Here is a 15,976-nt window from a genome sequence, read left to right as displayed (position 1 = left end):
GGCAGCGTTCGACATCTGGCTCTCTCCTACTTAAGTGAGCATATATATGTATATATATGCGCATATGTATAATATATAAATTCACATATTTGTATTTGCATATGCCTTCTTCCTGTATGCATGGTAATGAACCATTTCTCTGCTGAGAATAGGACGATGATAGGAAAAGTAGGAAATGAATGGTGGTGTTTCGAGTGTAATGTGTCTTGAAAAGGCAAATCGATGATGTTGCCTCTTAGTGTTGTTGACTTATTAATGTCTGATGCACAATCGAAATTGAACATATCTTTCATGAATTTGATAAATGTTTCGTCATTTTTGACGTGTGTGTAAATGTAACTTGATCAATTCCATTGCGATTCCATTTACCTCCTTCTCTATATCCATAAAATATATCTATCAAACAAATAAAATTAAAATTTTGTTTTGAAAAATGCAACCATTCCAACAGTATTTTCTTATGACGTTGTCACGTTAAACTATCGTCAGTAAACCGACTTTACAGACAACCTCTTTTATTATATCAAATTAAATGCAGAAAATAAATGGAATTTAATTAAGTCTAATTTAAATGCACCCTTATCTTTTCGATAAAAGCTTCAAAGAGTAATGAAAAGGCTATGTTTAACCAAGTTGCCCTGCAAAATGAATGTGTGCCCCAATCCCGAAGTTATGATAATACCCACCGTCTACGACTACCATAAATTCCATTAAAACCCTATTTCACTTCAATAAGCATTAATTTTATAATATACATACATATTTCACAACCAACAAAAATCTCTTTATTCACCACGAAATATGGTATTTGCTTTCACGAAAAGAACCTCAGTGTTTGTTTTATTTACATATTTGCGGCAATACTTTAATTGTGGCACCACGGTATGTTTTATACGCAACGTCAGCCATACGTTTGCCGCAACGGGCACAAAGGACCCATTGTGATAGCCTTATAACTTGTGTATATCTACCGGCGCTAAGTTTTGATCATTTGAATTTGCTCCTTTGTGTGCATTGGATGTTGCTCCTTCTTTCTAACCTTTATGAGCGGCGTCAGTCTGATTTATGTCGCCCTACGCATTAAGATGGATACGTGTACATTTTTTAGCTCTCTTTAAGTTCCATTGATAATGATGTTTTTATGTCTCATTTGAGGATTTTTGAATTACGTTACTAAATAATTAATTTTTGATTAGTTGCCTAAAACAATCCTTTTTCTTGAGCTACAAAATGTTAAATAAATCATTCATTATGTTTAAAATAATCCAAAGCATGAAATGAAAAATACAGAAGCAGATAAGTATGTATTATATAGCTTTTATTAAAAAAGAGGTTGTCTGTAAAGTCGGTTTACTGACGATAGTTTAACGTGACAACGTCATAAAAAAATATTGATGGAATGGTTGGAATTTTCAAAACAAAATTTTAATTTTATTTGTTTGATAGATATTTTGTATGGATAATATAGAGAAGGAGGTAAATGGAATTGCAATGGAATAGGTCAAGTTACATTTACACAAACGTGAAAAATGACGAAAGATTTATCAAATTCATGAAAGATATGTTCAATTTCGATTGTGCATCAGACGTTAATAAGTCAACAACTCTAAGAGGCAGCATTATCGATTTGCCTTTTCAAGACACATTACACTCGAAACACCACCATTCATTTCCTACTTTTCCTATCATCGTCCTATTCTCAACAGAGAAATGGTTCATTACCATGCATACAGGAAGAAGGCATATGCAAATACAAATATGTGAATTTATATATTATACATATGCGCATATATATACATATACATATATATGCTCACTCAAGTAGGAGAGAGCCAGCTGTCGAACGTTGCCGAACGCGGGGGCCGATTGTGCTCTTTGTCGTTCGTTCCGCGCTCTCGCTTGCAGTTCAAGCACATTAGGTTACATTTGCTTGCATACGGAATAGATTCGTAAATTTGATATGTCCATATGATTTGTATGCATGTTTACATATAGATTTGTTCTTTTTGAAAATTGCGCGAAATTGTATATGTATATGCATGTTTATATACATATATTAGTATACAACATATCTTATAAGGTATATGGTAAATATTACCATACATTTTTTCCTTCATATATAATAAAAAAATTAATAATAATAATATTAAAGCAACAGGTATTATTAACAAACTTGGTTTTATTTTAAATTCTTCAAGTAAATCAAATTAATAATAATCAATAAGAAGGCATATGCAAATACAAATACGTGAATTTATATATGTACATATGCGCATATACATACATATATACCCTCACTTAAGTAGGAGAGAGCAAGATGTCGAACGTTGCCGTTCGTTTGCTTTGTTCGTTCCGCGCTTTCGCTTGCAGTTCATTCAAGGTAACGGCAATGAGCAAGATAACGACAAATGAGCAAGGTAACACTAATGAGCAAGGTAACGACACATTTTTTCGTGCGTGCAGCCGGCTAAATCGAATTATAAGACGTTATCACGTTAAAATGCTTTATATTTGTGTTACTATTTTTGAAAAAATAAAAAATAAATAAATAAATACACAGTCGTATATATACCATAAATTTAAAAAAGGTTCGATGGATTTGAAATTGTAACATTTTGTAAGCTTTCTAAGATGTGCCACCTTTAAAATAATATATTATGACTTTTTTCCGCTGTAATTTAAAATGGCGATTAATTGCTTTTTTCTTTTTGTAACCAAGGTATCAAAAAAATCGATCTGTTTGAAATTTGACTGAGAGAACGTAGAAACGGACGAAAATTTTAAGCACTTTTTAGACATACATAGGTATATGTAGTAGCCATGTTACTATAGTTAATATGTTTACCCCTAAATTAATGTCCGCGAAAAGAGTAAATTTTGTTGGTCGTGAATGGCTGAATTTGGATATTTGTACTAAAGTTGTACGCCTTGGAAAAAGTGGATATTCGACCTAAAAGCTCATAGGATGACTACATAGAACTAAAAATTAATTTTTAATTTTTCTTTGCGTTGTTATTTTTCCATTAGCTAAAATATTAAAATTAAATAAAATTTATTAATACAAATATAAGTACATAAATCTTATAAGTATATAAAACACCTGAACATGATTTTTAGTTTTCGTTTTTGAATTAAATAATTTATTTATAAAAATATAAAATTTATTTTCTTTTTAAGAGTATTCGAGCTTTATCAAAATTAATATAATTGTACTTATGCCTAAAATGTTTATATAATTTAAACGAATCCTTGGCGACGCGTTTACCGCCTCATATTCTGTAAAATTCTCCACTTTTGACGTCACATATTTTGGCTTAGGAGACCCTTTTTGAGGTGGTGGTAGTGGAAAACAATAAACTCGTTCCATTTCTATTACCTCTAACTGACTTAACTCCTCAAGAACGATAAGAGGTACACAAATCGTGGGCTCCTCGGCAGAGTTTTGTTTTTCGTAGGGTATACCTACTTTGGTGATGTTAAACGGCGGTAGCTTTGGCAGCAAGGGGTTGGGTATATTTAACCTGTCTGAAGCTAGCGGGGGATCAGAACTATCACCTAGAAAAGTGTAAGTGAGGTTTTTTCTTGCCTCCTTTTGTTTTGTGCCTTGTTCCAATGAAGCAATGAAATCTGTTGGCCACACCTTGCCAATATCATTGGTTAGTGTTTCCGTTGTCATCTCCGTCTCCGTCTCCGTTTCAGCTTCAAATTCTTTTTGTATTTCCGTCTTAATTTCACTTTCGTTATCGATTGAAATTTCGGACGTCCACTGAGGTAAAGTGTTCATTTTTTGCGAATGTGGCTGTGCAAAAATTTCACGAAAAGACTCATTTATTTGTTTAGCCATTTCCAATAAATTCGGATCAGAAATATTGACATTTATGTATTTAGGTGGGGTGGCGACAGAGTGATGTGCGCGTGTTGTCGATATGCGCCTATGTGCGGTTGGCTCATTAAATTTTGCGCCGTTATCTTGCATGTCAGTGATCTGATGTTGTATGCCGAGATGTTCCAAAGAAGAAGTAGCTGTAAATTTACATGAATTTTGTAGCGCTTGCCATAATACTTAAATGTCTGCAGTTACAGTAGTTGGATATGTGAGAAACTTACGTCGTTTGCGGGTGTAGACTGCTAGCGTTGGTGTAGCGGGGCGCATGACTGGCATGTGCATTTCGTCAGGTCTGAGCGGTCGTTCCGGTTTCCATGTGCCATATACAATCGACTCCAACACTGGACCATTCTCAGGTTCGACGCTTTGCTCGCGTGACACTGTATCAATGCGATCCTGCAACATTACAAGGGGCGGTGGCACCAGCGGAGCTGCAGGTGGCATTACAATGTTGTGAGGTGGCGTGACAGCATCACCAATAATGGGTTTCCAGCCGCCGGACGGGCTACTGGGCGCTGGTGTGCCAAAAGGCAAAAGCATCGGTTTAAAGGGAGGCGCTTGTGGTTTAAAACCTTGTGGTAGCACTATAGTCATGCGCTCTGCTTCCGTTTTTATGGAGTCACCATGTGCGCCAATTGGCAAGTAATCCACTATGTTAGTTGCTTTTGTGGTGCTGAAGCAATATGTTGTAAGCAACAGAAAGCACAAAAAAAAGTACATAATGTTTTGCGGACTGCCCTGTATATCAGTGTTTTCATAAGTGGGATTGGCTCTGTGGAAAGGTGTTGGCTTGCGCAGACTCATGGTGTCAAACTTAGTTTTTAATGCATTAAAAAAATATTTTGGTATTTAAAAAATATTATTTTTGGGTTCTTATGTATTTAGGTCTACTTCGATTTGTTATTTGCTGTGCCCCTTTTTTTAACAATTTCTTTACCGTAAACTTTTTTATGAAGTTGGGAATGCTTTTGTTTAATGCGCCGCTTTTGTCTTCACTTTTCTCTTCATTGGTGTTATTGTGTTGTTAGGCACTTGTCTAACGGCTGTCAACGTGCGTGCATGCGCCACGAGTATTATGCTTTAATATACAAGCAAACAACAACAACAGCAATAAACAAAATCATAACACCTTAGCAACACTTCGGACATAGAAAAGCCACAATCGTTCGCGAGCGGCAATAAATAATAAATCCCGTCTTTCGCACACTTTATCCGCAATAAGAAAACCATTCATCTATACATATCTGTGGGCTTTTCTCAAAACAACTTAAGTCGATTTAGCAGTTTCTACATATATAGAACTAAAATACTGGGATTTGGTGAAATATTTAAAATATCAATTGTTCACAGCTGTCACTTCAGAATCATGCTTAACAAAAGTTTAATTAAAATATTGAATTTTTTTCGTGAAATATCAAGATTTATCAACCCCAAAGCCAAAACTTCTAAAGTCGACTGAGTGGTTTCGTCAAAAATCCACAGATGTATGTATGTACGTTTGCGTGTTTTTAATTTTCGTTTCTTCTTAGGTTCTTCTGTCTATGAAATGGACCGTACCGTTTCGAAGAGGTTGAGCAACTGAAGCGCGTCCATATTTTGTCCCAGCATCGACGCAGCCGTTGCTCGAACATGAATACTTCTCACTTTTGTTTTGTTACAAACTATGTTATTGAATTCTTAAACGAATAGATGCTTTATCTATTTATTTTTTGCAATACAATTAAGTGCTTTTTAGCACGAAGAAGTTTTGCTGTATATTTTTTCTTACTTTTTATACATAGTTTCTAATAAAGCTATACATTGGGCTATAGAATATATTACGGCGCATTGTAGTGAATAAGATGATGAAAAATTGATCTGAAGAAATTTGTGTAAAAGAATTGCCCTATGTGGCATACATTAAAGGCATGAAGATTCTTTGAAAATATGTTTGAGAGTGTGCGCGCATAAGTACCGAAATGGCGGTTAGTGTATAGGTATATTTTTCAATTTATAATGCCAAAAGGCATGAAAATGAGTTAGGCATGCTACGTAAAGGGTGACCCAAGTTTGCACAAGATTTTAAGTTAGCGGCATAAATAAGTGAATAAAAGTGTGGCCAAAGAGCTGGTAAGGAAACCAAGAAACGATGTTTCTGAAAATTTCTGAAAAATTATACAAAATTAGGCGTGAGCGAAGTTTTCCAAAATTTTTAAGTCCAAAGTAGTAAATATAGAGATAGAGTTTAATTTTTTGAAGAAACTTACATACATACATATATATATATATATATGTATATTAGGCCGGGTCGATTTGTGGAAAGGCAAAAAAATCGCCCATTGCTCTGTGAAAATTATATTCTAGGGATCAAAATAAGAAACTTTGCCGAAGGAACCATACCTCTAAAACGAATTCTGATGTCCCCCAATTTGGGTCGAACTTTTAGTGTCTTTTGTGGGGAGGCAAAAAAATTGCCCATTGCTCTGTGAAAATCATATTCTAGGGATCAAAATAAGAAACTTTGCCGAATTCTGATGCCCCCCAATTTGGGTCGAACTTTTTAGTTTCTTTTCTCATGTAAAAGCCAAAAATGGTGATATTTTGAAATGATTGTATGAGGAACACCCCAGGGGAGTTCCAGGGGCTGTGCCACTGGCATGGGTGGATCGGCCGTTCAAAGTTAGTGGGGGTCGGTCATACATTTGGACTCGATTGGAGCACTCTAAATGGGATTTTTCGTTCGACCCGAATTGGGGGACATCAGAATTCGTTTTAGAGGTATGGTTCCTTCGGCAAAGTTTCTTATTTTGATCACTAGAATACGATTTTCACAGAGCAATGAGCGATTTTTAAATCGACCTGCCCTAATATATATATATATACATCTATGAGGATTCCTCAAGTGTTTATGAATTGTCAGTAGCGTCGTCATTTTGCAAGGGGTTTCAGTAGGACAGAAATCATTGTTTCCAATAAGTCTGCCAATACATAATTATTTTCGAACAGTAAATTGTTGCAGGTGCATGACATGACAGCACAGACTGCATCTAAAAGCAACTGTCAAAAATAATGAAATAAATTTCGATAATTCGAAATTCCATATTGCTCGGTGACTGATCGAAGCTTTGTTTGGAACTTATAAATGGTATGAGAGCAACGGGTCAGCAAGTAATCATGACCAATGTAGAAGAAGGTAGCTATGACGTCGGAGGAGGTATCTACAAAGAAAAAACTGGATTTATAATTAAAACACCGCGACCATTTCTTTCAATACGCTTTTTGTCGTGTGATAAGGGGAAAAGGTACCTATACTACGGAATTGTCGAAAAGATCCATATAATAGGGATGGAGAAGAATATTCGGAAGTTGAACTAATGCAAGAAATTGGCAAACAAATTATCGATGCCATTATTAAAGAATTTCAAATACTAGATATTTGTATCGGTAACAAGTCGTTCCAAACCAAAAGTAATTTTCCAAAACAAGAACAGCAAGAATACGTTCAAGGTCAAAGTTATGGTCACAGTTCATAACACAAAACCAACCAGTGTAACCGGTTTGAGTGATAAAGCAAGACAATGTCTTGATCTGCTTAAAAAAATGCGATGCGAAGGTGAAAACGTTAAAACTTAATTGTTCTAAAAAAAATTCGAGGGCAAATAAAGATTTGTTCCCCATAATTCATGAATATAATAGGGATGGAGAAGAATATTCGGAAGTTGAACTAATGCAAGAAATTGGCAAACAAATTATCGATGCCATTATTAAAGAATTTCAAATACTAGATATTTGTATCGGTAACAAGTCGTTCCAAACCAAAAGTAATTTTCCAAAACAAGAACAGCAAGAATACGTTCAAGGTCAAAGTTATGGTCACAGTTCATAACACAAAACCAACCAGTGTAACCGGTTTGAGTGATAAAGCAAGACAATGTCTTGATCTGCTTAAAAAAATGCGATGCGAAGGTGAAAACGTTAAAACTTAATTGTTCTAAAAAAAATTCGAGGGCAAATAAAGATTTGTTCCCCATAATTCATGAGGCAGAAGAAGGTCATGATGTGGAAACTGCGTAAAAAGGCAGAAAAGAAATGTGTGTGTGCAGTTACATAATTAATCCTTCACCTGCTAAATTTAATAGGAATTGTTCCAAAAATTACATGTTAACATAGTAAAAATATAAATACTTTGGGGAGTGAATTAGTGGTTTTTAGAATTTTTTAAATTCTATTAGCTGCTGTTACATACGCACGCACATCCACAACTATATAGTATGTTGGTATTCAAAATGCGTTCAAAAGGTTTTAAAAATAGGTGATATTATTTTTGTATTTACTTTCATCTATTCGCAAGGTAGATGACATTTAAGTAATTCCATGCCAAAATTAAGAAATATATACATATTGGGTATGGGAATAAGTTTCCGCCGGAGGTTTGCTACTGCCTGCTGAAAGGCGACCGCTATTAGAAGAAACTTTTTCTTAATTTTGGTGTTTCACGGAGATTCGAGCCAGAGAGAACTCTGTGAATTCCGAAATCCCGAGCTCAATGAATGGATCAAGTCAATAGAATCGAGTTTTTCGTTAATTCGTATGAACCTGTGGTAAAGTTTAAGAGTTTTATATTATTTGTAGTGAGAAGTTCTGAGCGCCACTTCTTTATTTAGATTAAAAAATTGTTTTATGGCTAATTCTCATTTCCTAGGCAGTGGACTAGCTGCTTAAATACAGGTACGACTCTACGATTTTCATGATTTTATTGACATTTTCGACGATTGGCCTATCAGAGCAAATCTCATCTTCGACGTACATTTTCCCAAAATGGAATCATTGAAACCTCTCGATACTGTACATAAACAACACAAATTTTTTTGGCCATCTTCTCCGACTTTTTTCCTTGGCCGTAGTGGATCTTACGAATGTATCGTTTTTTCTCTTTTTACCTTCATTTCGGAACGTTGGAATACACAACTGATTTAAGCAAAGAAGTCATTTTGATATATATAAACAGATATGGCTCATTAAAGATATATGTGCTAAAAGATACAATAAGTCTTTATATTTTTCGAAAAAATGGACAAGTCGATGATGTGAGCGAATCAGTGTTTAGTGAATGTTGTATATAATTATTTTCAGCAGGATCTCAAGAAGATTGCATTTAACATATACAGCGTATAAACTTACTAAATTAGGCTTACATTCCGTTTTTCTACAATGGTTAGAATCTTATCTAAGCAATAGACGCTATTTGGAACCTTTTACTGTCTCTTCAAGAGTTCCATAAAATAAATATTTTGGATCCCCTATTTTTCGTTTTATTCATTAATGATATTAGTGACTGTTTTTCTTTTTCCAGGATTTTATTATATGCTGACGACTCTGTGGTAAGTCATGCAACCGATTCGGCAAACTTTCAAGCAAACTTAAATCTGATTACTTAACGTAAAAGTCTATTATATAATGCTTTCATATTACTTTTCAAAAGTTCGTAACATTTTGCCCAATTCTTACTCTTTTCGAGTACAATACTGAGGTCTGTTGAGGAAATTAAAGACCTTGGGGTTATATTCGATTAGAATTTTCAATATAGGCTAGAATATGCTGCATTTATTTGGATACCCTATTCCCAGTTTTCTGTAGACAGACTTAAACATATGTAAAAGGTGTTCTGGAAATTCACTCTCTATTCTTTGAGTTTTGCTGATACTACCTATACCTTCCTTCGATTCACATTTGCTTCTTATTAGTCTTCAACCTCTTGAAAAGAGAGAAATAATCTATTGCTTTCTTTTATTTATTATTTATTTAATATATGGAAAATAACAATAAATTATTATTTTACAATAAAAAGGAGCACTAGCTGCCAGGGCTTACGGCTCTTGCTTTCTTTTATTTTTAATATAATTGATGAGACTGTCGACTGACCTGTGTTGTACCACTGAGAACTTTACGTAATTTCAATCCCTTCTCTCCAGATAAAGTCACGACTAATTATGCAAGATATGCTCCCTTACACTTTGCGAGTTCAACAAGATCTCGAATTCTGTCTGCCTTGATTTCTCATTATCTAAAAATTCGTTTCTCTCTTTATTATATTCTGCCTTTTGATACATTAAATACAATAATTTGCTATTCTTGAAGATTATTTTTTCATAATCTACTTTGATTGCAAACTCTCGCTTTAACTTAAGTAGTCAGTAAGAAAATAGTTTATTGACTTTATTTAATAACCAAACCAAACAAAATTACTTTTGCACTTGCACTGCCCTGTTTAGTTTGGAAAGTACGACGAACATATGTAAGCAAAACATATGAATTCTTTGCAAACAGAAATAGGAGTTCATACGATCAGATATACGAACACCTACAACACCAAAGAAATCATGTGATTGTATGTATGTATGTATGTATGTATGTATGTATGGATGTATGTATGTTTCCACATATTAAGTTTGATTATTTGCAAATTATTTATGAAGATTTCCATAAATTTTGATTGCAGATGCATATATACATACTTACAAATATGCACATATATGTACAAGCATGCATATGCCATTGGATGATGCTGTGTGGCAATGTCTTTTGAGCCACTTGCCTAAATGTTATGCAATATTACAGTTGTATTAGCAAATCAAGTGAGCATGAAGACGGCCTTAGCATCGAGATTTAAAAAAAAACACACATTTTTTGTTATAAAATTATTCAGAAAACTACTATGTGAATATTTCTTCTCAGCTATAATACATACGAGTATGTAGCTAAATATAATAATATACATATATGAAAATGTATGCATAGGACATACACATGTAATGCGTGTGCGCACGTTTTCTCAAGTTTTAATGAAGTTGGCTGTGCGTTACTGTTTATAATATCTGCATGTATGTATGTGTGTATATATAAATGTACATCTATATACAAGGAAATTTATATATATGGGAATTTATATTCAATTTGAACTGGAGTAATGGGAGTAATTAACGAATGGGTTTGTGCGTGAGTACCATTCGGCATTCAGAGGGAGAACGTAGGTTCGAATCACCAAAATTAAGAAAAATATTTTTCTAATAGCGGTCGCCCCTCGGTAGGCAATGGCAAACCTCCGACTGTATTTCTGCCATGAAAAAGCTCCTCATAAAAAATATCTGCCGTCCGGAGTCGGCTTGAAACTCTAGGTGGCTCCATTTGTGCAACAACATCAAGACGCACACCACAAATAGGAGGAGGAGCTCGGTCAAACACCCAAAAAGGGTGTACGCGCCAATTATATACATATAATTAATTTTGGGGCGGAATTTGCGGCTGCACTTGTACACACATATATGTGCGTATATACATACGTGCCATAGCTTTTTGGTGTATTTAAGAGATTTATTCTTTTTTTTTACAATATATTTTTAAAAACCATGTCCATAATTGTTTGAATGAATTATAGGTCCTGCTTAAATACTCAATTTTAACGACACTCGTACTTTTTCCCTATACAATTTTCACTTTCCAAGCGCTTCTCGCTAAAGTGTTTTTAAATGTTTAAGCGTTGGAAGAGTATTTTCATGTTTAAACTGAAATTTAAGCTAGATTTATGGGTTAATCAACAACATCTTACTGGAGACCACAACAAGCGTGATGATGACTGATTTGGGTATCGCCGAGGGCCTTGTGAAATTTATAAAACAGTTGCTATTAGGCAGGTTAATTTCGACGTTGAGCATCTCTACGATACGCAGATTCGTCAGGAGGGGTACCCCTCAGGGAGGTGTAATTTCTCCACTGCTGTGGATACTGGCAATGAATCAATTGTTAAAGCATCTAGAAGAAACCAGGATACACGTAGTGGCCTACGCAGATGATGTTTCAATATTTGTAAGAGGAAAATTCCCAGATACCCTCTGCAATATAATGCAAAATGTTTTGAACGATGTAAGCCGGTGGGCTGTATCGAGTCGTCTTGGGGTAACTCCCAACAAAACAGAACTAATCTTGTTCACCAGAAAACACAGGATACCTGTTCTAAACCCCCACCCTTGAGGGAAACACACTGTCAATTGGGGAAGAAGCAAGCTACCTAGGACTAGTATTAGATAAGAAGCTCTCGTGGAACCAAAGGATTGATGATAGAGTTAAAAAAGCAGCCACAGCACTCTATAAATGCAAAAGATAGTACACTGGCTAAACACAGCAGTGGTAAGGCCTATCATGACATACGGTGTCTTAGTTTGGTGGCCAATACTTGAGAAAAGAACAACAGTAAAACGCTTAGAAAGTATTCACAGTGGTGATAGTCTATACATAATCGGGTCAGTAAAAACTACGCTCACGGCAGCGATGAATGTTATGTTGCAATTATTCGATTGAGGCTTAGTATGCTTTGAGGCAGTCAGTATGCTTTGCGTTTAAGTCTCCTCCAGCAACGAATCTGTTGTCTAATGTCTTAAAGTAATCATCATATAGATCCGTCTTTATCAAGTGTCGTGGTGGACAGTAGATAGAAGAAGATATTGATATGGGTCCATTGTTGTCAATAATTTGTATAGACGTTGCTTGGATGTGAGGTGACACATAGGGCAGTCGTTCAGTATGCTTTATGTTTGTTTTAATGATAATGGCTGTTCCTCCATGAGCTTTTCCGTCGGGATGATTAGTTGCATATAATTTATATCCGGGAAATGTTAAATAACTTTTGTCTGTGAAATGTGTTTTTGCAATTAACGCAATATCAATTTTTCTGTCAATTAAAAACAGATTCAGCTCTAAATATTGCCGAGTTAGTCCATTTGCATTCCAGATAAGAAGTTTTGTGTTATTACTTTCGTCCATTCGAGTTATTTATTAACATTGTAATTATGTTCATCATATTAGTCATTTGGGTGATTAAAGTTTTTATCATGTCTTTGAGTTCATCAATATCTTTGTTGTTTTGAGGTTTGATAGTCAGTTCTGGTTCTATTACCTGTGGATTTGATGAGGCTATTGCATCAGCATAACTTATACCTGGTATTACTGTTGATTTTGCGATGTTTGTGTTTTGGTTTGTTATGACTTCCTTTTTTCGTAAAGGTGGGAATCGAGCGGAATACAGATTTAGCGCTGCGCAGAATACCTACACCACACCAGCGGTTGCGCACATTAATTTCGTTTCTTACTGCTCCATCTTCACTATTACTAACGCTGTAGCTCTGGAGCCCGTGACCAAAATTGAATATCTAAAGAACTATTATGCAAAAAGACCATCACTTTTTTTAATGAAATCTGATATTTTAAGCAATGTCGTTGTGGTATAGAGAAAAATCAAAAATCCGTCTAAAGTAACTAAAAATGAAATAAAAAATGTTTTTAAAATTTTTAAAGAAAATTTTCAAATTTTTCATTAGCCTGGTTTGCACTCTAATATAATAAAATTTTATTGACATCGGTGCAATGTTTTGAAAAATATCAAGGTTTAAAGAAACGGTTAATAAAAAGTTCCCACACATTTCAAGATTTTTTAAAACCATTTGATTTCTAAAAGTCTATCTTTCACCCAATTTTGCCAAATTACAGAAAATTCTGCAGACCCCATACAGAACGTTATATCCTTGACGTATTCCTTCTTACCTTACTTTATGGCATTCTTGTCCATTAGGGGGTTGCGCATTTTTGTAAAATTTTGTATTTTTTAAGACTCAACAAAGCGTGTGGTATTCAAAACTGATGGGAATAAAAGAAAATGCTAACTTTTTGTAGCATAACAAAAAAACGCAATATTTTTGTTTTTGTAAAATCTTCACTTTTATTTACACAGATTACTTTTTTTTATTTTTAGGTAGTTAGGTACAAGTATAACGAGTATATGCCAATACATACACAATTTTAATAAAGGAATTTCTTTAGATCATACATATTTTTTTCGTTATCTAAATCGTACAACAGAATATTTAAGTTTTAAATTCCGAAATTTTACGCTTTTCTCTGAAGCATTCGAAACTTTGCATCCAATTTCATGTTTTACGTTAATGCCATAGATTTTGTATTCGTAGCAAATCACAGTCTTTGTTCTTTATAAAAGCGCCACAATCGCTTCCGAATTTTCGTCATAAATTTAAATATTAAAAAAAAAAAAATAATATTTTCACAAAATACACTATAAAATAGTTGACATGCGCACTTAAGCATTTTCTAATGGCCCTATATATTGACCATTTTTATTGGCCAAACGACGTTCTTCCAATTTCCTAGCAAAATCAGGATCACTCTTAGCACGCTGTTCCAAGCGTTCCTGTTGCAGTTTTATGCCTGCATAGATTTGGTCTAGACCCTTTTGTATCTCTTCTGGTATAGCCGGTGGTGTCGGTATATGATCGCCGGTGGCACGGAAACCATTCTCATCGGCTGTGTATTGCACATTCACCACATCACCTTCTGGAGATTGATATGAGTATTGGCCATGCTGCACTAGCACACCATTGGGATTCGTGTCTGAGAAATCTTTCAGGAAACCAGTCTCCTCATGGACAATATTATTTCCAGTCTCATATTCGGTTTTATAGCTGCCATCCTCACTCTGCTCTTTATTATATTTGAGTATCGGTATCCAGGTGGTGCTTTCGCGGTGGTGATCACGATGATCAGATACTTTTTCGTCCCGCGGTATATTATTCTGATTTGGGTGACCGTGGTGATGTTGCGACTGACAAGATGTGACTGCAAGGAGTAAGCCAATGGCGCATACTAACAACTATATATGTTTGAGTGGTGAAGCGAAACGAAACGAGGTGAAAGAAAGAGAAAGGTATAAAAGGATTAATTCACTGTTGTTTGTTTTTCAAAAAACGAAAACAAAAAAAAAACCTTGCCGATCTCAGGAAATTAAAAATATTTGCAGATACATAAATATTTTCAACTTACAAACGTGTTCATTTTTAATTGTAATAAAATTATATGCAATTAATTTTAAAAAATTTAAGGAAATGAATGTATCGGAATCAGGATATAAATTGTTGCCGCTTCTTTTTCACAATTATTACAATAATTTGCACAAATATGTTATATTGTCAATCGTGGTCTCAATGAAATAAAAATGTATGTGCACTTGTTGTACTTAAGCAGCGCGTTCGTTTTTTAAACGTGATTTTCTTAGTTTTCGAGTGAGTGAAAGCGGGTTTGAAAAAAGACTGCGTACCAGCGAGCCCTATTTAAGCTATTTATAGTAGCACGATTGTGACTCCTAAAGTCGAGCGCATACACCAATACATGCTTACTAATGTGCATACATAGTGTATGTGAACTGGCGCATACAATCAAACTAATGCATACAGCGCAAATCTATGCGGCGCCTATGGTTGAGCTTTTGGCTTTTCAACGTTGAATACTTCGTATACTCACCTTTTTTGTAATTCTTTTTGAATATGTGATTTTGACGCGTTACTGCTGCATTTTCTTGCTGTGTGCACTTTTGTTTCACGTTTATGTACTTGTGCATGTATAAATGTCCGCATGCGTATGTGTGCCTCTGTTTGACTGAAATTCATCGATATCGCTGCGCTGCATTGCTGCGAAATGAAGACTGCAATTGGTAATTGTTGTTCGGCCGTCGCATCCATTTTTATGTGCAAAACAACAATCGCTCAATTCAGGGGGCTTATTATAGAAAATTTTATTTTGTTATCTTGAGAGGATAGTTACAATTTTCTTATTTAATTAATTTTGCATATCAAGAAAAAGGATTGAAATCCAGGAAAGGGTTTTATTTATTTAACCTTCGGTTGGGCACCTGGGTCTTGCTTTTTTCGTCCTGTTCGAGGGTCCTTTTTAAAAGGTTATATCCATAAATCGATAGAAAATTAAATTTTAGGAAGCTACCAGGAAGCTCAAGTCATTAGCTATAATTGAAATAAGTTAAATTCACGTCCATAGTCAAAAAAGTCTAGTCAGACCCGGGTGCCCAAGGAAGGGTTAAATAGTAGCCGATGAAATTGAGCGTTTTATATCGGCGGTTAGTCTGAATAAGATGAACTCAAAACCTACTTTGAAAATGAAAACTCATTATTTTCAAGTCCGATTTTTACAAGCTGTTGCCTCCCATATGTTCTCTGCCTGCGAGAAGTGTATAGTATAGAAAAAATTATATGCCGC

General features: G+C 34.9%; 2 protein-coding genes across 2 annotated transcripts; both read right to left on the bottom strand.

Moving 5' to 3' along the window:
* Positions 1-3,172: 3,172 nt before the first annotated feature.
* On the bottom strand, positions 3,173-4,922 carry LOC129244220 (uncharacterized). The gene is made up of 2 exons (XM_054881834.1): positions 4,108-4,922; positions 3,173-4,023 (listed from the first exon to the last, which is right to left on the bottom strand). Exons 1-2 carry the CDS (start codon positions 4,688-4,690, stop codon positions 3,173-3,175), a joined length of 1,434 nt encoding a protein of 477 aa, XP_054737809.1. The 5' UTR covers positions 4,691-4,922.
* An 8,686-nt stretch (positions 4,923-13,608) lies between these two features.
* On the bottom strand, positions 13,609-14,999 carry LOC129244643 (endocuticle structural glycoprotein ABD-4). The gene is made up of 2 exons (XM_054882387.1): positions 14,750-14,999; positions 13,609-14,579 (listed from the first exon to the last, which is right to left on the bottom strand). The coding sequence occupies exons 1-2, from the start codon at positions 14,759-14,761 to the stop codon at positions 14,010-14,012; spliced, it is 582 nt and encodes a 193-aa protein (XP_054738362.1). The 5' UTR covers positions 14,762-14,999; the 3' UTR covers positions 13,609-14,009.
* Between the last annotated feature and the right edge of the window lie 977 nt (positions 15,000-15,976).

Source organism: Anastrepha obliqua, chromosome 4 (assembly GCF_027943255.1).
Source record: "Anastrepha obliqua isolate idAnaObli1 chromosome 4, idAnaObli1_1.0, whole genome shotgun sequence".
Lineage (NCBI taxonomy): Eukaryota > Metazoa > Arthropoda > Insecta > Diptera > Tephritidae > Anastrepha > Anastrepha obliqua.
Note: the sequence above shows the minus strand (reverse complement) of the source record. Positions and strands in the feature narration are given on the sequence as shown.